Source organism: Hydra viridissima, unplaced genomic scaffold (genome assembly GCF_058129835.1).
Source record: "Hydra viridissima isolate aposymbiotic clone 2 unplaced genomic scaffold, HvirCarnegie_v1 scaffold_2, whole genome shotgun sequence".
Taxonomy (NCBI): Eukaryota; Metazoa; Cnidaria; class Hydrozoa; order Anthoathecata; family Hydridae; genus Hydra; species Hydra viridissima.
The window spans coordinates 3,069,543-3,094,160 of NW_028324301.1; the positions used below are offsets into that span (position 1 = coordinate 3,069,543).

At 30.9% G+C, this 24,618-nt stretch overlaps 2 protein-coding genes across 2 annotated transcripts; one reads left to right on the forward strand and one right to left on the reverse strand.

Annotated features, from left to right (window-relative positions):
• Window positions 1-1,483: 1,483 nt before the first annotated feature.
• On the reverse strand, window positions 1,484-3,698 carry LOC149891563 (uncharacterized). The gene is made up of 2 exons (XM_090079144.1): window positions 2,423-3,698; window positions 1,484-2,305 (listed from the first exon to the last, which is right to left on the reverse strand). The coding sequence occupies exons 1-2, from the start codon at window positions 2,706-2,708 to the stop codon at window positions 1,815-1,817; spliced, it is 777 nt and encodes a 258-aa protein (XP_089935270.1). The 5' UTR covers window positions 2,709-3,698; the 3' UTR covers window positions 1,484-1,814.
• Window positions 3,699-7,152: 3,454 nt separating this feature from the next.
• On the forward strand, window positions 7,153-22,831 carry LOC145193195 (ADP-ribosylation factor GTPase-activating protein 3-like). The gene is made up of 19 exons (XM_090079137.1): window positions 7,153-7,296; window positions 7,636-7,754; window positions 8,013-8,085; window positions 9,067-9,125; window positions 9,409-9,484; window positions 9,851-9,989; window positions 10,084-10,134; window positions 18,635-18,690; window positions 18,790-18,825; window positions 19,565-19,800; window positions 20,028-20,147; window positions 20,752-20,817; window positions 20,978-21,025; window positions 21,300-21,338; window positions 21,470-21,513; window positions 21,606-21,673; window positions 21,757-21,844; window positions 21,979-22,034; window positions 22,144-22,831. Exons 1-19 carry the CDS (start codon window positions 7,222-7,224, stop codon window positions 22,210-22,212), a joined length of 1,518 nt encoding a protein of 505 aa, XP_089935263.1. The 5' UTR covers window positions 7,153-7,221; the 3' UTR covers window positions 22,213-22,831.
• Window positions 22,832-24,618: the final 1,787 nt, after the last annotated feature.

Sequence of the window (24,618 nt, forward strand, 5' to 3'; positions counted from 1 at the left end):
TCCAATGTCATTTGTGAGCTTCTTCCCTAATACCGAAAAGAACAGACATTAAGCAAGGCTCTAAATTGTAAATTCGTTTTAGCATAAGTAGCGTGGTTTTCCTGCCTTTTCTTACGGACTAAAAACAGTCATGGGCTGTTGCACTGTTAACCTATCCTCGTTATGCCCCAGCAGCTTCTTTGGGGAACAGACATGATTTTTTCTTTTCTAAAGTTTCTTAATTGACCTTGGCATTGGTGAGTCAAAGAGTTTTTAAAGATCTCTTTCTAAAGTGAACGTTTTTGCTGGTGATGAACTCGTCCTTTCACAAGGACGAGGTTATCATCAGCAAAAAGGATCCATGATCCTACTTAATGGTCTCTAGATGTTCACGCGTAGTCATCACAGGTATTTGCGCTTTTGATGCTTCTGATAGTGTGCAACCGTTAGGAGGGTAAAATCCGTATACCACATTTGTGCAAAAGCAAATTATTGATGAGTTTTGACATCTACTATAACAGACCATACTAATAGATTGAGTATGACATCTGTAAACTAAAATCTCGAAAATGGTAATCAAAGCCTTCCTCTCTTTCTATGAAATCTGCATGAACGTGGGTGGGTCACACCTTTTTTACTTTTCGTACTATTAGTGAGGTTTACTATTAGTGAGTATTAGAGCAAGTAAGGAGAAATTACTTTGAGATTGCACAAGGCCATGAAAAATACGATTCTGTTTGCTGAAAAAACTTTAGGATAATACGTGACTGGTAACAAAGTAAAACTCTTATTCGTATATATTCGTATATTATCGTATTTTTCATGACTTTGTGCAATCCCAAAGTAATTCCTCCTTACTTGCTCTAACCTCACTAATAGTACGAAAAGTAAAAAAGGTGTGACCCACCCACGTTCATGCAGATTTCATAGAAAGAGAGGAAGGCTTTGATTACCATTTTCGAGATTTTAGTTTACAGATGTCATACTCAATCTATTAGTATGGTCTGTTATAGTAGATGTCAAAACTCATCAATAATTTGCTTTTGCACAAATGTGGTATACGGATTTTACCCTCCTAACGGTTGCACACTATCAGAAGCATCAAAAGCGCAAATACCTGTGATGACTACGCGTGAACATCTAGAGACCATTAAGTAGGATCATGGATCCTTTTTGCTGATGATAACCTCGTCCTTGTGAAAGGACGAGTTCATCACCAGCAAAAACGTTCACTTTAGAAAGAGATCTTTAAAAACTCTTTGACTCACCAATGCCAAGGTCAATTAAGAAACTTTAGAAAAGAAAAAATCATGTCTGTTCCCCAAAGAAGCTGCTGGGGCATAACGAGGATAGGTTAACAGTGCAACAGCCCATGACTGTTTTTAGTCCGTAAGAAAAGGCAGGAAAACCACGCTACTTATGCTAAAACGAATTTACAATTTAGAGCCTTGCTTAATGTCTGTTCTTTTCGGTATTAGGGAAGAAGCTCACAAATGACATTGGATTTGTTTAACGAATTTTCTTTTTTAACTAAGTACAATCTAAAGATACTCAAAACGTTACAAAAGTACTGATACAACCGCAGTTAAAGACATTATTAAGAACTTAATTACATCAAAACTTTGCAAAAGAAAACAAAAAATACACTGAACATTTGAAAGCTGATTAAAAAACAAGTACTAAGAGAAGAACACTAAGCCCTGAAACTATAATTCCGAACATGGTGAAAAAATAAACTAGTTTTCTTTTTAACTGTAAAAAATTTGGATAGATATAAATATGTATGTTCATATATATAATTACAATAGATAAAGCCGTTTTTTAAAGTTTTGTCTTTATTCCTCCATCTTGATTTCGAGATTCAATGGAGCTTGAGGAAGTGCTCGAGGAGCTTCGACAGACAACTTTGAGTCTTTGGTATAACGAGAGCTCAGCTGAGATGGATCGACATCATCAGGTAAGACAATGTTTCTTGTAAACTGCTTCTGGTGTAAACTCGATCCGTGCTCACCTTTGTTTTCGCTTTTTGTTTCACCGTGAATTATCAAGTTTCTACCCTTTACTTGAATCGAAATCTCTTCTGGTTTAAAGCCTTGTACGTCTAAAGCGTACTTAAAAGTGTCCTTGCTCGACTCTCCGTCAGAAGCTGAGCTTAAAGGAAGCTTCTTAGGAGCTTCAATATGCAAAACACCCTCTTGGCTGATGTTTGAAGTAAGGGCTGTCGGATCTACGTCGTCTGGAATGGTGTACTTTCGATGAAACTCGCTCGACTCAAAACCGTTCTCGTTCTCGTTACGATGTTTGCCGCTCACCTCAAGAACATGACCTAAAAAGTCAAAAAAGTCACAGTTTTAGCAAGCGTACAGTCTTAAGAGAAACTCAACATCGAAGAGAAACTTAACAGAAACTCAGACTTAACAAGAAGCTCAACATCAGAGCATACCTTCAACTTTTAGAGAAACCTCTTCTGGTTTGTAATGTTTAACATCAAGATTGACAACGAAACCTTCTGGTTTAGCAGCAGTGTTCCCCTTCAGACGAGATATGTATGAGAGAGGCTCCAGCACGTCTTTGTATAATCGATCCAACTCTCTGCTGATCCCTCGAGCACTCGATCTGTCATCGAACAGAGGATAATATCTCAAGGGAGGAAACGTGATTTCCAGCATATCGTTCAAGAACGGATCTCTTGGTACTAATTCGCGAACAGGTATGTGCCACAGTGACATGCTTATCGATTTTTCGTAACGTACAAGTAAAGCAAACTATCTTTTAGCAAAATACTTTGCAAGACAGACTCTGATCAAGCAGATTTTCTGATTGAACTTTATTACTGCATCGTCGGATAGCGTCGGCGTTTTTATTTCGTTTTTGTAAAAGAAAAAAGAACTTTCTGTTGTTTACAAAAAAATTTCTGGAGATCTCCTAATCTTTCTAGACTTTACTCTCCTTCGTTGTTCTCCAACAGCTTAATAATTATGCATAAAAGTTTGTCAAAAAGAACTTTCTACGGCTCTTTTCAAGCACGTTCTTGGAGATTTTCTGTAAACTTCTATAGCTTCACTCTCCTTCCTTGTTCTCTTAAAAGACGTATCGACCACAATTTACTGTGCAACAAGGTTACCAAATGGATTTTCTGTTCTAAATGATTTCAGTCAGCGTAATTTGTTTCGGTGACTGTTTAACGCTCGAGGAGACGAAATAGGGTTTAATCCTGTCGAGCGAAACGAAAATCTAATGTATATAGAGTGGTACAAATAATGTATAAATGTCAGAAGTAGTATAATTTAATGAAATCGAATGTACATTGAGTAGTATAAACAGTATGTAGAGCAGTAGAAACGAATAGATATTCTACATTTCTTTGTGTTTAACAATACCAGAAGTAACCGCTAATGGTGATCAAAGAGTTTTTTAACTTAATAATGCCAAGAAAAAATGCTACTTCACTTTCAAACGTTTTTTTCTAAGGTTTGTTTATCTAAGCCGTGATCATCTTAAGAGACACGACAAATCATTTCGAATCTCTCAAAGTAAGCATGTTTTGCATTTTTTTCTTTCAGGCCAATATGTTAGAAACAAGCCCCCATGTTTAGTTTTGTTCTGATTAGATAACGATTGTACCTCTCGTTTAATTTAGACGGTCTTTCAGATCGTTGTCTGTTCTTTAAAATTGATTTTCGTTCTCACCTCTTTTTGTCATCATTTTGAACTGCTCTTCGCTGTCTCTTAGTAAAATTAATGATATATTTTAGTTTCTTTTTTCGTTACGAATGCTATTGTAATTTTGCTCTCATCGGCAGTCCTTTCTTTTCGTTTCGGAGATTTTTTCACAAACTAGTTTCGAATCATACTTTGCATTATTTTTTTTGTAGTTGTTGTTAGGGTTATCTTTTTATTATTGTTTGGTTTTGTTTTTTGTTTAAAGTTTGCAGTGCGAGGATTGGTTTTTGAAAGTTTTGGTTTTCGTATGTATCGGAAGGAACTTGGAATTAGGGGTTGAGATTGAGTGTTCGTCCCCTGTAGTTACTGTTTAACAATAATTTTCATTATGCTAATTTATTAATGTGTAATGGTGGTCACCACTGTTTTATTCATTTAAATTACTAATACCCCATTCACACCAACAAAACCGAGTTTTAACAACACTCGCTTTTAAAACGGTGTTTTATTTAGCTACCCGTTTTTTTAAACTCATTTATTTGAAACATAGTTTTAAAAAGCAGTGTGAACGGAAAAATGCGTCACAAGTTTAAATAACCACGATTAAAACAAGTTTTATTTTTGGTGTGAATGGGGTATAAATTTACAAATAATAAAATTTTCTTTCTCTCTTTCTAGTGTCACATCAATTAAACCTCTTTTTTCTTCTTTTTGTTTAACGAGCATCTTTTTTTCTTTTTCTTTATTATTCTTATTTTTCTTTTTCTTTCATTATTCTTCGGAATCGCCGAAAATCTGCTTACTTTTTTTTGTTCCCCTTTAAAACTTTTTGTTTACTCAAAAACTCTTCTATCGCAAAACTTTCTTTCTCAAACACTGATTTCCCCCAAACTCTTCCCTCCCTAAAACCCTCTTTAAAAACTGTCCTGAACTTTGTTTTGTTGCGCTTTTCTTAGTTTTTCTTGTTGTTTTTTTTTCTTTCCCTTTACTTCTCATCAGCCATAGGTAGCTGTGGAAGGTGGGATGCTCGACGCTAGCCTTCATCACCCCGTTTAACGTCTCGGCGACAGATAATCTATTACCCCGACGGATCCGCCTTGAGAAATTCTGTTATAGAAAATAGACGAGTTTGAACGAAAGCAAAAAAAAGAGATAACAAATAAAAATCCAGATCCTCTACCCGACTTTAGCAGCCAGATAATCAAGTTAGTACCACCAGCTCATCACTTTGAAAGTGCCTTACGATGCAACACTTGATCTTAGCCATTAGACCAAGAAGCGATTTTCTTGTTTTCGATAGTTACTCGTTCTCTTCATTTGTATACAGTTTAGTAAGTCTCTGTGTGTTTACCTTTTCCTGATCGGTTGTTTTTATTTATTTTTTTCTTCATTACGCTTTATATTATCTTCTTATCATTAATCTACATTACTAGTTAATAAGTCATCGTGTGTACTTTCTTTTCCTGATCGCTGTTTTTAATTTATTCTTCAAAGGTTACTTTTCTTAGGCACTGGCCTGAAGATATATGGCGCCCGTGGGCTACGAACAAAATGCGCTCCACGTTTTTAGTTTCAGGCTTTTTAATTATGATGAGTTAGTTATTGCATTAGTTTATCATGCATCACAGCCATAGCTTTAACATAATATATTCTTATCACGATATATTGCATTTAAGATTCTGACTTAAGATAGTATTGAAATACTTTAGTATCATGTTACGTGATTTCAAAAAATATAAATGGGAGGTGGATGGGGCACAGAGAAAGTCCTTCTTGGGTTTCTCTTTGTATAAATCTGATCTTGATTGAAATGCTGGAAATGTTGAAAAATGTTTTTATGCATATATTAAAAAAAGTTTGTTGTTATTATCTTTATTATGTTATTTTTACAATTACTGTGTTTCTTGTGCTATTCTTATTAATATTGTGTTTCTTGTGCTATTCTTGTTAATACTGTGGTTTTTGTATTATTTTTTAACGAATTTATTTCTTTTCAGCTCTTGTTTTGTTTATTTTTTGTTTTTTTTTTATTTGTTTTTTGTTGTCTAAAAAAATAAAATCATGGTTAAGAAGTTAACTTTGTCATCAGTTTTTTTATCAGTTTTTTTTTTTTTATCACTTTAACTTCGGTTCAGTTTTTTAAAAAATAGACTTTTTATAAATAGATTCAATTCACGACACTTTCTTTAAAGCAAACAAATTTCTGAACCTGACGTCACGTCTTTGAAACTTCAACACCCTATGCAGTCGTCTGTCCTACCACGTGTTGTAGCTGCAATATCAAGCTCACAATTTCCGACATCATTATAGTATTTGCAATATGGTACCTGAAATGGACCAACTGAGCAGAATTCTTCGTTGTCCACGATAAAAACGTCTTCCACAATATTTATCACAAGGTTCAACAAAACGTTAATGCCTTCTTCTAAGTGATCTTTCAGCCTGTTCTTTTTAATCTTTTAGATATCTTAGACCAGGGACCTTCTTCATAGGATGGTTCTTAATGTTCTTACATTCATCACGTAGTCTTTCGGAGTTTTGATTTTACAGGCTACTAAATGTTCACTAATGTATGGGTTGCAAATGAATCCTTCATCTTCTTTAGGTGTTTACTAGTTAACACAGACAACACCATAAGGTTTCAACTTTTGATGAACTGTTCTGTATTTACAGTGTTCATCTTAAAAGTGTTGGATTGTTGACTTGCAATCTCGATTATTGTTTCTATTCTTCTTGAACTTATCGAGGTGAACATCAAGAACATGGAGTTTTACAAAAGAAATTTGCTTCTCGTTTAAGCGTAATTCTTATGAGAGTCTGAACCAGTTGCTCAAAATGTTCAGCCTCGTGTTAGCCCAAGAGCCCATGAACCACATTGTTAGAAATGGAACTTTACTTAAACAGGGAAAGTTTTTGGTGTGACAACTTTGTTTGAAGGCCTGAAGTTGTTATTTTTAAAAACCAGATTAAACGGAATTAATCAAATAGCAGTTCTGTGCAATATCTTGAAATGTTTCAAATCAATTAACGCCACAAAACCCCGATGCTTAGTTTTAAGTGCGAGGAGTTACAAGTACTAACATTAGAAGGCTACTTGATGCCTTAAATGCATTGTAATATCATAGCCGATAAACCTGACGGACATTCTGCCCTTGATTACTAAATATTGTTTGTTTGAACAAGAAATGTTTAGCAAACTCTGATAGTCTCTGAATGTTGATTGGTTCAAAATGATTGTGCGATATTGCAAACCTGAATATGTTTTGTTCAAGCTTACTTTTTCTTTAATGTTGCTCTGCAAAAGGTCAATTTCTACTTTTGAAAAAATGCTATAATACTGAAACAAGTTTATTGTGAAGAATGACTTTTATTTTTCTCATTTCCTGGAAATTAATAAAATGAGCAATGAGCTCTATTTTATTCCCCGCAACCGGCCTGTAAATCTCCGCAAGTGTAATTTAAAAACTATTAACCATAACAAAAAATCCAAAATTTAAAAGGAAACTTACATGTAAATACAACCTTAAAAGTTCTTTTTCGACGGTATTGTAGTAACTTTGTGTCGTGGTAAGTCATATAATGGCTGACCAAAAAGTTCCTCCGAAAGATATTTTAAATGTTTTTAAAAGATTAAAGGCAATAGGTGAAAATAAGGTGAAAATATGAATTTGACTGAAATAATCATTCTTTTTTTGCCAAATAATTAACGGTTATATTTTCAAGCAATTAGGATTTAAGTCGTGACAATTTTTAATCAGGGAACTACTTATTTGTCTAAATCTAAGTTTAAGCTGATAAGAATAATTGATAGAAAAATTAGTATGGAGTGCTCTAAAAAAAGTTGACGATTAACTAAAATCAAGCAGCAAATTCTTCAGAATACCCCTGATTTCTTTATGCAGGATTATCTTCTTGATGTATTGCTTGATTAACTGTTTAGCATATCTTTAAAGGCGAGTGTTTATAGGTTTTTTATTATTTTGTTATTTTTAGAGCTGCTTTGACTGTAGAGCATCAAACCCTACTTGGGCATCTATTACATATGGAGTATTTCTTTGCATTGATTGCTCTGCTGTTCATAGACACTTAGGAGTTCATCTTACATTTATTAGGTACTTTTATACATCATGATTTGATTTTTTTTTTTTTTTTTTTTTTTTTTTTTTTTTTTTTATAACCTTATATTTGTGTTTTTGTATTTCTTCAAACTATGGGAACATTTGTATTCATTTTTCATGAAACTAGATTGTTTAATAGTTTTTCTGAATATATTTCACTTTTTTATTTTTCTAAATGGTTCAAGTTTCTTTTGTTTTTGCTTTTATTGACTTTTTTTATAGGAGGAGAATTTTTAAATTTTTTATTTATAGGTCTACACAGTTAGACACAAATTGGACATGGCTTCAACTTCGTCACATGCAATTAGGAGGGAATGCAAAAGCTGTATGATCTGTTTTAAGTTCTATGAATGCTCACATCATATTTGTCATAATGATTAAGTTTTTGAAATGCAGTTAGTTATTATTAGCAAAGTTAGTTTAAAATCCTAGTATGGAAAATTTCTTCACTGATTTACTAGCTATTGTTTATAGATTCTTCTTATGTTAGGGTTAAGATCTTCTAAGTTATGATTTTAGCAAAATCATAACTTAGCAAATCTTAACCCTATTAATCCCAATGAAATTATAACTTTAATGAAAGCCTAATCTTAAAAGACAGAATAAACAAGCTAAGCTTGTTTATTCATTTAATTTACTATCATTAAAATAACTATCCAAATGTCAGTTACTCTGAAGGCAAATAATTGAACCAGCATAGTTAAATAATCAATACTAAAATGGTAGCTGTAAAATCTTTTAAATAGTATTTCTGGACCTTAAAGTAAAAAAACTTTATTATTGAGTTATTGAAACTTAAATTCTGAAACAATATCTTTAGAACTCACACAGAGAACCTAAAGAAAGATTTTTAAAAAAGTGTAAATTTGGGAATAGAATTTCATTTGCTCAGGGAAAATTATGTTAGAATTTATGGATAATCTTCTTAGATTTTTTACATTAATTCTAATAGTTTGAAGATCATCCAAATCAGATTACATTAAAAAAAATTAAAAATAACATTACTGTAACCATTATAAACTTTAGTAAAACTTAAATTAACTAAGAAAAATCAGTAAAACTTTTTAATAAAACTGTTAAACTTTTCAATAAAATTGCTGAATCAATTTTTACACTTCTTTAGGACTAAAAGCATTGCTAAATTTATTTAAAGTTTTAAATTAAAAAATAAAAATTTTATTTCATTTTTCAACATTTTATTTTTATAGATTTCTTGGCAAATTTACTTGATATAATCTTAGTAAAAAATATTTACTATAAAAAAAAAGGCTGCTGCAACATTTTTTAAGTCAAATTTTCTTTTTAGAATGCTTTTTTTCGTCAGCATAATCTAACAACACAAGATGCTGCTGCTAAATATAACAGGTACAATTCTTTTGTTTTAACAAGCAGTATTCTTAAAAACAATCAAAACTTTTAAACCATTTTTATTTACAAGAAACACTATTGCGCAAATGAAATTTGAAACTAGTAAATAAAAATGGTTGCAATCTTTTTTCTGAATTCAAAAGATTTCACTCAAAGTACACTGCAACAATTATGGATGCTACATGGTTGCATGCTGCAGCAATTACACCATACTATATGAAGACAGTTGCTTCAACATTTTTGAAAAATTTCTTGAAATTATTTTTATTGTATATTTTAGTCGAGTTGCTGCCATGTACCGTGATAAATTGAATTCAATAGCTATAAGACACTTAAATGAAAATGGTATTTCCTCGGTACAGTATTTTTTTTAGTAAATTGTTTATACTAACCCTCCTTTTTTGGGAGAAATATATCAGTTAATAATCTTTAAAAATAAAATACAGTTTTTATAGAATTATGAAGAACTGAATTTTTGTAAAACCACTTGTAAGTCACTCGCCTTTATCTATTGCTGTCATCATTTAGCAATCATTTTTAACTTCTTTAATGCCCTAAGTTAAAAATGATTGCTAAACTTGAGTTTATCAGCAATTGTATATCCCATGTAAAGAATGCTTAATTCTGTAAACAAAAAAATCTTTATTATTATCTAATTTTAATATAAGTATAAGCATAAACCTATTGTTTATCATTTTATTGTTATGGCATTTTTTTTACAGTTATTTATTGATCAGCAACACACAGCATCAACTCCTGAACAAAAAGAAGTGGACTTTTTTCAAAATATTGAAGAAAATGTGCCATCTTTAGAATCCTCAAATGCATTAATTGGGAAATCATCTTTTACTAATGAGCCTGGTATGTTTTATTCATTTGATGATTAGTCTCAGAATTTTTATTTTAATATTTCGGTTAAATTTGTAACAGCTTCTAAAAAATTATTTGTTTACAGACCACCAAGATGTTGATTTAGGCCATTTAAGTACTTCTCCACCAAAGAAAGGTATCTTTTTGGCATAATTGCTTTTTGCATTTTCAATTTTTAAGTGTCTTAAATTTTGTAAAGATGAGTAAAAAAGGGTTAAAAAAAAATGAAGTAGCTCAAGTACTTATTTTAGCCTTATCCATATTATAACATAAAGAAAAAAAAAATGTTAAAACCAATTACATTAATTTTATAACTAAACTTTATTATCTTTTTGTTTTTTTGTTTTTTTATTTATTTTTTTGTATGTATTAAATTGTACTTTTTGCAAGATTATAAATAACTGAGGTGTTTAAAATCAACAAAATTCTGAGGGAAATTGGGGGCATTTGAGCTATTTCATGCAATAGTTGAGCAATCTTAAATATCACTCTTAAATATCATCTACCAAAACCAAGAAAACACATTGAAATTTACAAAATTCTTATAGTATGTTACCAACTATTTTGATTTCAATACAAAAAAATATTCTATGCAAGTTAGACATGTTGGCATAACTACAACAAAAAACTACAGAAAAGAAAAACTTTTTCAACTCCAAAGTTAAAGGAATTTTTAAAAGTATATTTGAAGTTCCTGATACAATTCTTCAAAATTTCAGACATAGTTTAACATTAAGTTGGTTCCATAAGTTCTCCATAGGATTTAGGTCAGGAGATTGCACAAGTCATTGCATTACAGTGATTTTGTTTGCAGCAAACCATAATTTAATGAGTTTTAATATGTGTTGCATTTGATTCTCCAGAATTGACTTATTTAGGTGACATTTGATTCTCCAAAATTGAATTATTTACTTATTTGTCCATTATATCTTCTATGTAATAAAGTAGTCTAATCCAGAAAATTTTGAAAAGCCTCCAATCAAGCTTTTGCTATCACGTGTTTCATGGTTCTAATGGTATACACTTGTTTTAATCATTGGTCAACTGGTCTTCTCACCTTTGATTGCAATCTGAACCTTTCAGTTTAAACTTTGACTCATCTGACCATAATACTCATATCCACTCTTACCTTCCAATTTCTGTGAGCCTTTGCCAACTTCAAACATACCTTTTGTTACTTTACTGATATCAATGTTCTTTTGTGTTTTTCCAGCATTATAATCATCAATAATTTTTGTTTTAAATTGCTATTATATTTATTACGTGTTACTCTGTCATCTTTCAGCTATAGTTTTACTTAAAGTTTTTACTAAACAACACTTGTAGTGTTTTATGTAACAAAAGACTAATTATAAAATATTTACTCCTTCCTTTATTAAAACTAAGATTCAAAAAACGGATTTATGATTAAATTACAGTGCTGTTTTACAATTTATGATTATATTACATTGTTGTTCTACAATTTAACTAGAGGAAAGACTTACAAAGTTTTTATGAACATAAAGATTAAAGATTAAAATTATGTGCATTCATAAAGTTAAACAAACACAACAATTAACATTATTAATTAAATTTTAATATTGAAATTCCATTAGAAATTAATTCAATTAGTTTGTAATTTGCTCTAAAGTCTCATTTCTGTTAAAACCTACAAGAGCTGTCATTGAATTTATTTCAAAACTTTCCTATTAAATTGTCATAATATTTTGAAACTGGCGATGCTTACGATAACTACTATCAAAAATTTTTTTAGAAACCCATTTGTTAATAGCGTACTATTAAAGAATATTATACATACAGTGGCGAGCAAAATAATAGGTGCGAACCAAAAAATTAACAAATACGAGAATATCTTTGAAACAAATAAAATAAAAATTTGAATTTTTATTAGAACTTTTATTTTATTACATAAATAAACAGAAATTAATAAAAATTAAGTTATTAAATATATATAATATGTTTTAATTTAAAAAAAATAAATTCCACACCGAGCAAAATAATAGGTGTAAAATAAAAAATGAAGATGGAAGTCAATAGGGTTGCAAATTATTAATATTTTGTTGCATACCCTTTATTTTTTAATACTTCCGTGCATCTTGACAGCATTGAATCCACTAGTTTTCTGCAAACGTCTACAGGAATGCTGTACCAAGCCTCCTGGAGCATCATCCACAGTTCATTTCTATTTTTTGGACTTTGTCCAGAAATTTTAAGTTTTAACTGCCTCCATAAATTTTCAATAGGATTTAGATCTGGTGACTGAGGTGGCCATTCTAAAACTTTTACATTATTGGTCGTAAACCACTCTTTCGCAGCTTTGGATGTATGTTTTGGGTCGCAGTCCTGTTGGAAATGCCAAATTATTGGCATATTTTCTTCGGCAAATGGCAAAATGACATTATTTAGTATGTCTACGTATATATATTGGGTCATAATATCTTTGATCCAAAAAAGTGGCCCCACACCGTACCAGGAAAAGCAACCCCACACCATTATATTTCCTCCGCCGTGTTTCACTGTTTTCGCAGTGAAGCGAGGTGAAAGTTCTTGCTTTGATGGTCTTCTTACATACTGTTTTCCATCAGAATTAAATTAATTAATCTTAGTTTCATCACTTTACAAAATATTACGCCATTTTTTGGTCATATCTGGTCCCCACCAAGCAATATGATTTTTTGCAAAAATTTTTCTTTTCATAATGTTCTTTCTACCAAGTAATGGTACTTTCCTCGGAGTTCGAGCTGGCAACTTACTTTCTAAAAGCCTTCTTCTAACTGTCCAAACACTAATATTTTCATTAATTTCATTTAAAATTTTTGTTGCTGGCTTGAATGGGTCTTTTTTTGAAATAATTGTAATGTGATCATGTTTTGAGTGGTCTTCCTCTATTCTCACGTGATTTTTCTGGTTTTAAGGCATTTGTAACTTTATTTTGAGAACATTTCCTTGTAAGTTTTTCCTTGTTTTCTTAAATTTCTAATAAGTTTTCTTTCTATCGCCGTGCAATGTTTTCCTTGTCCCATTTTATATCTAATTCTAATTCAATACAAATATGATGTTATTATTTTATATAAGTTGCATAAATATTGACCTTACCTTTATATCAACAACAAATAAAAATAATAAAATGTTTTTAATCCTACAGCAAACAGGTTAAAATAAACACACACCTATTATTTTGCTCCACCAAATTTGTAGGTTAAATATATAAATAGGGTATTCCGCTCATAAATTTGTAAGAAATTGGAAATATACTGCTCTCTGTTATAATAAAATAAGCATAGTTTGTGTAGCAATCAGTTCCTAGATGTCACTTTATAAAATATACTGTAAAATGTCAATTTGAGTGAAATTTATTATTCACACCTATTATTTTGCTCGCCACTGTATACATTAGCACAGTTTCACTTTTATTAAAATTGTCAAAAAAATGTATAGAATTTTAAGATATCTAAAGCTAGTTTGTACATGCATTATCTAACAATAATCACAACTTGTCATTTGACTGCCTTGACTGCCTTGACTGCCTTGACTTAGTTCTTGTCATATCTACTCAGTTGTTTCTTGGCTGGTGTCCTGACACCTTTGTTCCTTAAAACTGAGACTAAGCGGCAAAGAAGCATTTTAAAGAGCAATTGCTCCTTTACTGTCTTCATCATTTGTCTCTTCCTCTGAATCCACAACCTTTTTTTTTTCTTTTTTTTCTCAGAGTCATCAATTGGAACCTGAGGTACCAAAATCAATAGCCTCTTAATGTTCAACTGAATGAAGGCCAGTCTCTGAGCTGTATCAGGCTTCAATTTTGTTCCTTTTTGGGTGATGATCATTCCAGCTTGTGAAAAGGCCCTCTCTGAATTTGATAATGTGGGTGGAGTACACAGGAATGCACATGCCAGACTAGCAAGCAACAATAGATGCTTCTCATTTTATCTCAACCTGTCCAGAGGATCAACCTTGAGAAAACTCTCACAACTTTAAAAAAAAAATTAATAATGAGCAAAAGCACATGTTATCAAAAGTTTCTGTCAATAACAAAATATTATGTTTGAGTGAGTATTATCATCAACACTTACTGATGAAATGTTATGTACATCTAATAACAAACTATTAGTAAATGTCTTTTTTATTTCAAATTAAAACTTATATCTAGGTCAAATTTTGAAAAAATAAAATTATCTTTTAAATCTCTTTCCAATCAAGGTTGCTGATCCTTACTTTAGGTCCAGTGGGAAAGCAATCTCATCCAAGTGCATTATTAAGCTTTTATCAATGTCTTTTTCTTGTTTTTGATAATCTTTTTCACTAGTTCATCCTTCTTTTTGCTGATGATCAAGTTCCTGTCTTCATGTTGTCTCTGGAACTTTGCCTTTTTTAGAAATGAACCTCTAAACTGGGGGTCAAAAAAGTTTTCCATGGTGTATGCTTCTACTTTAATGCCTCCCTCAGGAATCTCTTTTCAAGTTCTTCCTTAAGAAATTTGCACCATTGCACCATTGGGTCATCAGGATCCTCACCAATCTTTACCTGCTCAATCTTGCACCTAAGGAAGCTGATGTAGAGTAGCATTTTGTGGTTGCATACCTTTTTGTTTGCTGAAAGACTCTGATGTCACACTAAAACCTAACAGGATCATGAGTATTTTTTTCAGATGGTTGACACATTCTCTCATCCTGGAGTGCTTTCTTTCAACTGCTCCAGTGGTTCTCGCAGCTGTGTGAATGCAGAGATCATCATCTGATGACTGTTTTTAATGTGAAGCAACCTGGGGCAGGGATAGGAATATATTTGCCTAATTTGCCAATTGGATTGATCCTTTGTTAAACGATTTCCCTTGTAGGGACAGGGAGAGTGCAGTCTTCATGTTGTGTGTTTGGTCAACTACAGCAAGTTGACGCTTGACAGAGTTTAAGGCTTTGCTACCCTCTATAAGCTTATCAAGGTATTCTGCTATGTTTTTACCAGTATGGCGCATCAAAAAGGGACTGATCCCCCCCCCCCCCCCCCAAAGCCCATCTTAACTTGAACTTATAATTGTTGTAGTACAAAGTTGTCACCTGATAGGCATTATTAGAGCAATAGGTCCAATGATCCAAGGTTATGGCCACTCGCTTGCAGTTGGGCAGTTTTGCATTCAAGATTTCACTAAAGCACATTTTCATGGCTTGGCACAGCAATGGTAGCTTGTACCTAGAATAGAATAAAAAAAATCATTTTGAGTGACTTAAAACTAGTGATCAACCGGAACAGGAATTTTGCCTGAACCGGAACCAAACTGGTAATAGATTCTAAATATTCCTAACCAGAACCGGAAATATATCCAAACCAGAACAGGAACAGGAACCGGAACCGAAAATAAGTAATTTGTTAAAATGTTAGTTCTAATTTAAACAAAAATTAAGGTAATAAAAATAATTAAACATTTTCATTTTTTTCTGAGTTTTTCCGAAACTCAAGGCATAGAGGAGCATTTGGACAATCCAAAAAATCATTTAACACTTAAATGATTTTTTGGATTGTCAAAATGCACATAAATGATTTTGGAAGTTAAATGTGCATTTTCCCCTGTTCGAGGTTGTGCAATAATTTTTACAATGTGTGAAAAAGATGGAATTTTTTTTCATTGTCGTCAGATTTTGAGCTGCAAGAGCCAATTCATCTTTAGGAGGTTCAAAATTGTCCATTTGGGTCATGACAATGTATTTAAGCAAATGAGTTGGTGAGAATCAGAAAGGTGTAAGCCCAGCTCAAATAGTAACGATAAAAAACATTACAAGATATGAATATTGATTTAAAATTAATTTAAACAAGAAAATTAATTAGTTTTCAAACAAAGCCAAATTTTATTTACATTAATTCTCAAGCTTAACTACTAATTAAAAAAATTTTTTAATCATTTTTATCAAAATGATAATAACGCTATTATGCTAAATAAAGCCTTATAATATATATTTTCGGCAGCATTTTGAACCTGAAATCTGGCCGGAACTTGAATTTTAAATATACCCAGAACCGGAATTTCGGTTCCGGCTGTAAATTGGGCCGGAACCAGATCCGAACTGAATTCTGGTTGATCACTACTTAAAATTAAAAACATTGATTGTCAGTGTCAAGAGTGACAAACTCTGACCATTATCACTTGCCAACCATTCCATGGTTGCCATATCTCTTGTAAGCTGATCAACTGAACAAATAAGCAACTTGTTTGTGGCTCTAGCACGCTTTCTCTTCTCACCATGGTTAGCATCGTTGACATTAGCATTGTTGTTGAAAGTTTTTTACCCATATTTTTAATTAAATAGTCGAATTATAAAATTAAAAAATTTTTTTGAAGATTTTTTAATGTAACCATCATTAATACCAAATTAAAGCTAAACAAAACTAAATATTCTTAATCAGTTTAGTCAGCTATCATTATATTATAAATATAAAAATATCAAGTGTCCGGAAACTTTTGGCCTGCAGTGTATATATAAAAAACACCATTTTTAAAAAGACTCATATCGTTACTTACAAATTTTAATGCAAACTGCTAATGGAAGTTTTTTAACGCTTACAATTAATTCTGTTTATTAGAACATGATCCTAAATTACATTTCAAGTAATGGCATTTTTACAAAAATTTAATTTTTGGAAAACTAAAATTTTCCTCATTTTCAAATAAACTGACACAACTTCATTTAATTGCAATCTAAGTCTCTTCTCTAAATTTAACAGTGTTAAGATAAAAGCTCCTTTTGTTTTGAAATGTTTTTTTTTTTTAATTGTTTTATATTCATACAAAAAAAAACAGTTAAAACCAAGTCACACAAGTAAGAACAAAACAAGAACATATTCTACATTTACAAACAAGTAGTATATCTGTTTGGTCTAGGAATTAATTAGTGCGGTTTTTAATTGAAAATTGAAGGTTTATTTCAAAAACTAAATGGATGAATACATTAATGAAAATAGTGTCCATTGCTAGTCACTACTTTTGCCCATCTTTCTGGCAATTTACGAATTCCATGTCGAAAAAATGCTTCATCCTTAGAAGTGATCCAATCAGAGACCCATTTTTCGATATTTTATGAAGAAGTGAAGCGCTGTCCAATCAAATCGTTATTCATGCAATTGAACAAGTAGTAGTCAGAAGGAGCAATGTCCCGAGAATATGGCGGGTTGGGTAACACTTCCCATCCGACATTTTCCAAATAGTTTTTGACAGGTTTTGTGACATGTGGTCGAGCGTTATCATGCTGAAAAATGAGTTTATCATGTCTGTTACCCCAATCTGGTCGTTTTATGATCAGAGCTTGCTTCAAATGCATTAATTGTCGTCAATAACGTTCTCCATTAATAGTTTCAACAGGTGTCAGAAGCTCATGGTACACCACACCTTTCATATCCCACCATATACACAGCATAACCTTTGCACAGTGAATATTCCGTTTGGGTTGTGATGGACCTGGTTCACCTGGCTTTACCCAGGCCTTTTTTCATTTAGGATTCTCGTAATAAATCCATTTCTCATCACCAGTAATGATTCAATGCAAAAATCCCTTTCTTTTCTGTCTTTCAAGCAGCAATTAACAAATGGTCTTTCTTCTTTCCACATCTCTGTCTTTCAATTCATGTGGAACCCAATGAGATATTTTTTGAATCATACCCATGGCTTTGAGGCGTCTGGAAACTGTTGATTGTTCAACTTCTAACGATTTTGCAAGGTCCTCTTGCATTTGACAAGAATCCTGATCGAGCAATGCTGCCAATTCTGCATCTTAAAATTTTTTCGGCTGTCCTGGTCGCTCTTGGTCTTCCAAACAAAAATCACCACTTTTAAACTGTGCAAACCACTTCTGACACATTCGCTCAGCTAGAGCATGGTCACCATAAACTTCAACCAAAATACGATGACTTTTGGTAGCACTTTTCTTCATGTTAAAGTAATAAAGAAGAATCCCCCGCAAAAACACTTTATCAGGAACAAAAATCGACATTATCAGTTAAATTAAAAATAGTGTTGTTTACGCTTAAATCAAATGATTTATAATGAAAATGATGCGCAATAACAGTGATCTTCGCACGCATGTGTGGCTAAACGAAACCCTGAGACAAAAAGCTAGTTTTGTAATCCCTTGTCAAACTGCACGAATTAATTCCTAGACCAAATAATAAAGGTTTTTTAAGTTGGAACTGTTTTATGAGTGTTATTATTTCCTGGAAAAGAGTTTTATTTTAAAGTTTCCTTAGTTTTAGAGGACAGTATATTCATGTTTTTAAATACTTCTTTTTCATTTGATTATTTTAAGTTAAGTTTGCGATTTCTGTATCTTAAAAAAAAATTTAAATCATGGTCTCTATATTTGTTGAGTGAAATTTTTATTTGCTTATCTAAATTATTGTTTTAAATTATTGTTTAGTTATTTCTACTATTTTTTATCTAATATTTATTTAAAGAATTTAAAACAATTTAATTTCTTTCTTTTTTTATTTGTCAAATTTGAACATCAAAATGTTTTTTTTATGATATAAAAAATACATAAATATAGGCTTTAGTTAGGAAACTATTTACCTGTCAGAGCAAATTCAATTTTAAATCTTACATACATTTAAATCATTTGCTTTTAAAAAATTTTAACTTTTTTTTTTTATTATAGATATTAGGGTATCAACTATTGGCGGTCGGAAGCCTGTAACATCTAAAAAAAAAGGGGTATATTATTTCACTTCTTCATAGGATTCAAGTTGTTCATGGGTAGTAACTTTTTTATTACCCTTTTTATATTTTGAAATAATTGTGTTAATTTTTCAGCTTGGAGTAAAAAAAGGTGGTCTTGGTGCTGCTAAGGTAATATTTATGTTTTTTAAGGTAATTTGCAAAATATAATTCTGACCCAAAATGATTTATGAAACCCAGAAAGATTTTGAAATAGAAAAAGTAGTTTTTTTCATAAAAATGTTAAATTGTTTAACTGGAGACTTAAAAGTTATCACAAAATATGTATTTTAGTGGCTAACTTGAAAAATTTAAAAATCCTTGAGTTATATTCTAATTATATTGTTTCATAACCAAACGACTACAAACCAGATAAAAAAAAAATTCCATGAGAATTTTGAAATATAAACATTTAAATGACTTTCAGATTGTACATGATAATACAACAACAAAACTTAATATTTAATTGGTTCAACTTTTTTCATTTGATGATAATATTGATATGAAAATAATAAAAAGGTAACATAGAACGTATAGAATCAATTTAGTACACTATCATCCCTGATAGCCTGCAAACTATTTTCCAGGTCCTTATATTCTGTAAAAGGAGGAATACGGATCTGATTTTAGAACATACCTTGTTTTAGCTTATGATGTTGATGGATTTAGTTTCACTAAATATAATTGAGCTTATGATATTGATGGATTTAGTTTCACTAAATATAATTTAGCTTATGATGTTGATGGATTTAGTTTCACTAAATATAATTTAGCTTATGATATTGATGGATTTAGTTTCACTAAGTATAATTTAGCTTATGATGTTGATGGATTTAGTTTCACTAAATATAATTTCAATTTTAATTTTCAGTCAAAAGCTGATTTTGCTGCAATTGAAAGTGAGGCTCAAGAACAAGACAAAATACGACAGCAAACTAGTTCATATTTTGAAACCGATTCAGCCAAAGTATCAGAAGACACTCCTCTTTCTTCTGTATTTATTTACAAAACTGCTTCTATGAAAAGAGAAGAAGAAAAAATAAAGAACTTGGATCCAAAAAAAGCAGAACAGTTAGAAAGATTGGGTATGGGTTTTGGGGGCAAAAGGTAATATTTAGTGTTTATGATTATATTGTTTAAAAAGTTGCAGTCCTTAACATTAGATTTTGATACTTTAAACTATTTTATAACTATAATACGTTTACTTAAAAGATTTTATAAATAGACTTGGAAATTTTATTAAGAAGTTTAAAATCACTCCTGTTCAAGAAAACATACCATAATTTCATTTTTCTTAAAATAACGATAAAGGTTCTAAATTTTTGTTTCTTTAGCGCAGTGAGCCATTCAGTTTCAGATAGCATGAAAACTGTTGAACAAGTAAAACCAAATAAGTCATTTGAATTGAATAACAAAGATCGATATGATTCAGGGAAATCAGATTTTTTTGATAGGTTAGATTTTTTTTTAAATTTTATTTTTAACTATGTTTACCTAGTTTGAGAAGTACAGGGGTTTTAATTCTAGCAAGATTTAGGGTTCTACATGTTTGGTCAAAAATTGATGGTCTCAGAATACTTTTTGGCTTGACAAATTAGGTCTAAGTGCCTAACTTGGGTATGATGCTCTAGCTTTGGACTGATCTATTTACATATGGAACACCCTTGGGCCTCTTCTTTGTGATACAGTGGTAAATGCATCTTTTACAAACAAAATGTGTGTTTTTAAAATCTCCAGAATCTTCTGAGGTCAAAGTCCTTACTTGTGGTTATTGAAGAACTTTAAAGACCAACAGTTTGACATCAAACTTGTGTTTGATTGACCCTTAAGACTGATACTTATGATATTCAAAAAATAATAAAAATACAAAGGATAATCTAATTTTAAAAAACATTTTTGTGGCATTAAAATAAAACTAAATTAAAAAAATATTTTATGATATTTTTAATTAACAAAATAAGTGTCACAAAAGTGCTTTTTAAGTTGAATTATCATTTATATTTTTATTAGTTCTTGATGCAGTTAATGATTTTTACATCAATTTAAATCAATGTTTAGTGTCAGTGGATTTGATGGAACGTCTGCGTTCAGTTACAAAGAAGATATAATTGAGGAACCTCCCAGGTTTGTTTTTTTTTTTTTTTTTTTACAAAAAATAAAAAATAAAAATTTATTTTCTTATAATTTAATATTCCGATGAATAATCTTGAAAATAAAAAGCAGAAAGAAAATTTTATAATATTTTTCCTATTCCTTTAATATATTCTGGATTCTTGTTGTTCAGTTATGAGAGTCGTTCTATTAGAAAGACTTCTTGGGGATCTGATAGTGGGTATGTATATCATTAATTTGAACTTAACTTTGCTTTTTTTCTTTCTCTCCAAAAAGAAACCTGATTCCTTACTTTTCACTGATTAAATTTATTGCTAGTTAAACTGGTTTTTATTGCTAGTTTGACTGGTTATTGACAAGCAGACATGATTCCTACCTAATCAAACTGATGCTATGAATTTCGGCGCCGATTCACTTTAATTACTAATCATGTTATTGTAAACAGACTTTTATAGTGGTCCTGTTTTTTACTTTTTGTTCGTTCTTTTTATTAGATCTAGACAGTATAAGTCGGACAGAGAAGAGAATAGCAGGTAAAAGTTTTTTTTCTTTAAAACAACTTTTAGTAATAAAAAAATGTACGCCTATTGAATTTCAGATACGAAAATATGAAGATGAATTTAAACTTCATTTTTATCATTCAAATCTTTTACTACATTTTTAGTCGTTCCCGTAACAAACCGTCACTTGCTGAAGAGCCCGTTAGTGGTGCGTAACTTATTTTTTACCGATTATCTCAATTGAAACACCTCAATCTCTTAGCTTGATTTAAAATGTCTTATAAAATCTTTTATATTAAGATGAGATGCAGAAAAAGTTTGCGAATGCGAAGGGAATTTCATCAGATCAAGTTTTCGGAAATTCTCAAGTTAGTATCTGTGGCTTTTTTTTCGTGAAAGAAATTATGTTTTTTAAATCGCTTTCAAATCCAAATTAAATTGCATTAAATAGAGTGATACGACGCGTGGAAGACTGGATCAGTATCATTCTTCGAGTGGAATTTCAAGTGCTGATTTATTTGGAGAAAAACGTAAACAAAGTAAGTTGTAAATTATATATAATTATGTAATGATATATAATTATATAATTATGTAAAAATCTTTGATCGCAATCAACATTAAAGGAATGTATTTCTTAAGAATCACGAAGCCGTAAAATTTTTGTGGATTTTAGGTTCGTCTGTGGACATGCAGAATATCAAAGAAAGTGTTCAAAACGTTACTGGAAAAGTAATAAAAATAAGTTTTGTCGTCTCTTAAATTTTGTTCTTTTTTTTTTTTTTTGTTTTTTTTTTTTGTTTTTTGTTTTTTTTAAAAAACACTCAATTACTTTCTTTAGCTGTCAAATTTAGCTTCTGGAGTTATTGGAAGTTTGCAAAACAGATATAGTGGAAGCGGAAATCATTAATTTAAATTTGTTATTGATATTTTTTTATCGAATCGATATGTTTATAGCTAACTAAATCAATTGGCTATCTACTTTCGCGCCTATTCTATTTTCGCGCCTGCGAAATACACGATCAGCGTTGCGCTCGATTTACACTAAGCGTATTTAATGCTACAAAATCCAACATTCAATATTAAATGCTCCCCCTGTTCCAAAATTCTGTTCTTATTTCTATTCCACGTCTTTTATGAAATGGGAACAATATTTTGGAACGGAGGGAGCAATATTAAATCACAACTAAAAAAAATTAGGAACTAAATTAAGTTAAAGTTTATTCTTTTTTTTTTCTCGGATGTGCAATACCTAGAATGATCGTTTGTCTTTTAAAAACAATTTTATGTAAACTCAAGTGACTTAAACTTAAAGACAAAAAATCCTGTTTTTGAATCTTTAGAGGTTTTATTGTTTGCATTAAATGTTTAACAACTAACGCGTTTTTGTTTTGTGTAACAAATTGTGATAAATCAGTTTTTTATTGTTTTACGTATTAGCTCGTCTGAAACGAAAGGCGCATATTTGTATAGTTTTCACGACGAAATTAAATTTACAAAGTATGAACCTGTCAATATATTTAACAAAATCTTTTTCGTTTATTTTTCCGAGTAAATTTTTATACATTTCCTTAAGTTGTATACCAACTCAATTATGCTTATCATTTTTTATGATTTATAAATTTTGTTTCGGCAAAGTATGTAATAGAATTGAAAACGATAAATATGCACATGTAATAAATACCGGTGTATAAGTCGAGACATTTAAACCCAAAAACGTCCCTTAAGCTATCAGTTTCCTTATGATTTTTTGAAAAAAAAAACTACTTTTTTAAATGTAATTTTATTTCAATAAAAATTTCAAAAGTTGTAGCTCCAATCTTTGCTGTGACTGGAAAAATTTGGTATGGTTAGCAGCACGCTTAGTAACGGGTTTATAATAAAAATTTCATGGAACTCGATTAGGAATTTGCTCCTATTGTTGTTACCATTAGCTCTTGTTAATGGTGATGAAAATGATTAAAAACACTTCGTTAAACTTACCTAGATCCTTAAAAGAATTTAAAATCAAAAGAAGGTAACCTACATCCTGATCCTTGTTCATGTTTATATTAGATTTTAAATTGGGAATTTTATTGAGAATAGTTACACCTGTGAATATAGTATTTAAACGCTTTTTTCTCAATATATAATTTTCACCTCCGACCATCTAAAAGTTTTAGATGGTCGAAGGTGAAAACTAAAACTAAAAGTTTTACAGTATTGTTAAGATTTCTTTGTTTACAGCAAGTCTAAACTTTCAAAAATTCATACTTTGAACACACCTTTTTTGAAAATATTAGTATAAGTCAAATTCTTATTGTTTAAAATAGTTTTAATTCAGTTTGTAGATCAACATGTTAACCATGGGCCAAAAATTGATATCCCATATAATTTCAGTTATTAAGATCTGCCGCGATGGTTTAATCATTTTGGAATGTTGGCTATTTTAATGGTACCCATAACAAAAAAACATGAAATATTTTTAGATATTTTTTTCACAGTCTATCAAAAATATACACTCTGCATCTCAGATTTGTTAATAAAAAAGCTTTCCAGTGTCTAAATTATTTCTTCAACATGAACGAAGCAAAATGAAGAGTAAGACTCGTGGACATTATAAGAAGGAATTCAAAGGGCAAAGGTGGAATGTACAATTTTATTAAAAAATGAGATCTATTTCATTCCCCGCAATTTCATATTTATTTCATTCCCCGCGAAATGTGTATAGATACACAAGTTAAGTCTAAAAACAGTAAACCAAAACAAAAAATCCAAATTTTAAAATGAATGCAATCAAAAACTTAAATGTAAATGCAACCAAAAAAACTGCTCTTTCGACGGAATTATAGCATACAGTCAAAAAAAGTAACTTTGTGTCGTTGTAAGACATATAACAGCCGACCTAAATGTCTTCCGACCGATATTTTTAACGTTTTTAAAAGATTAAAGGCGACAGGTGAAAATAAGGTAAAAATATGCATTGAACAGTAAAATAATTTAGAAGAATAATTTAGAAGCACCGCTTAAGATTTTTTGCTAATTACGCTAACTTCTACATACAAGTTGATCTTCTTGATGTAGAATCTTGATGTAGAAGGCGACAGGTTCATCATAAATCGCAGTAACATTTTTGACATAAGTTATTCTTGCAACGATGTATTGCGTTCAACAAATTTGCTTGAGACAGTATTGAAATATAAAACTGCTTTGTTGAGTGAATCAAAAAAAACAAACAAAAAAAACAAACAAAAAGCAGAGTATGGCTTCAAAAGTAAAAAAGCGTCAGGCCACACTTTATCAAAGATAATCTCAAAATATTAAATCCCCCTCCTGC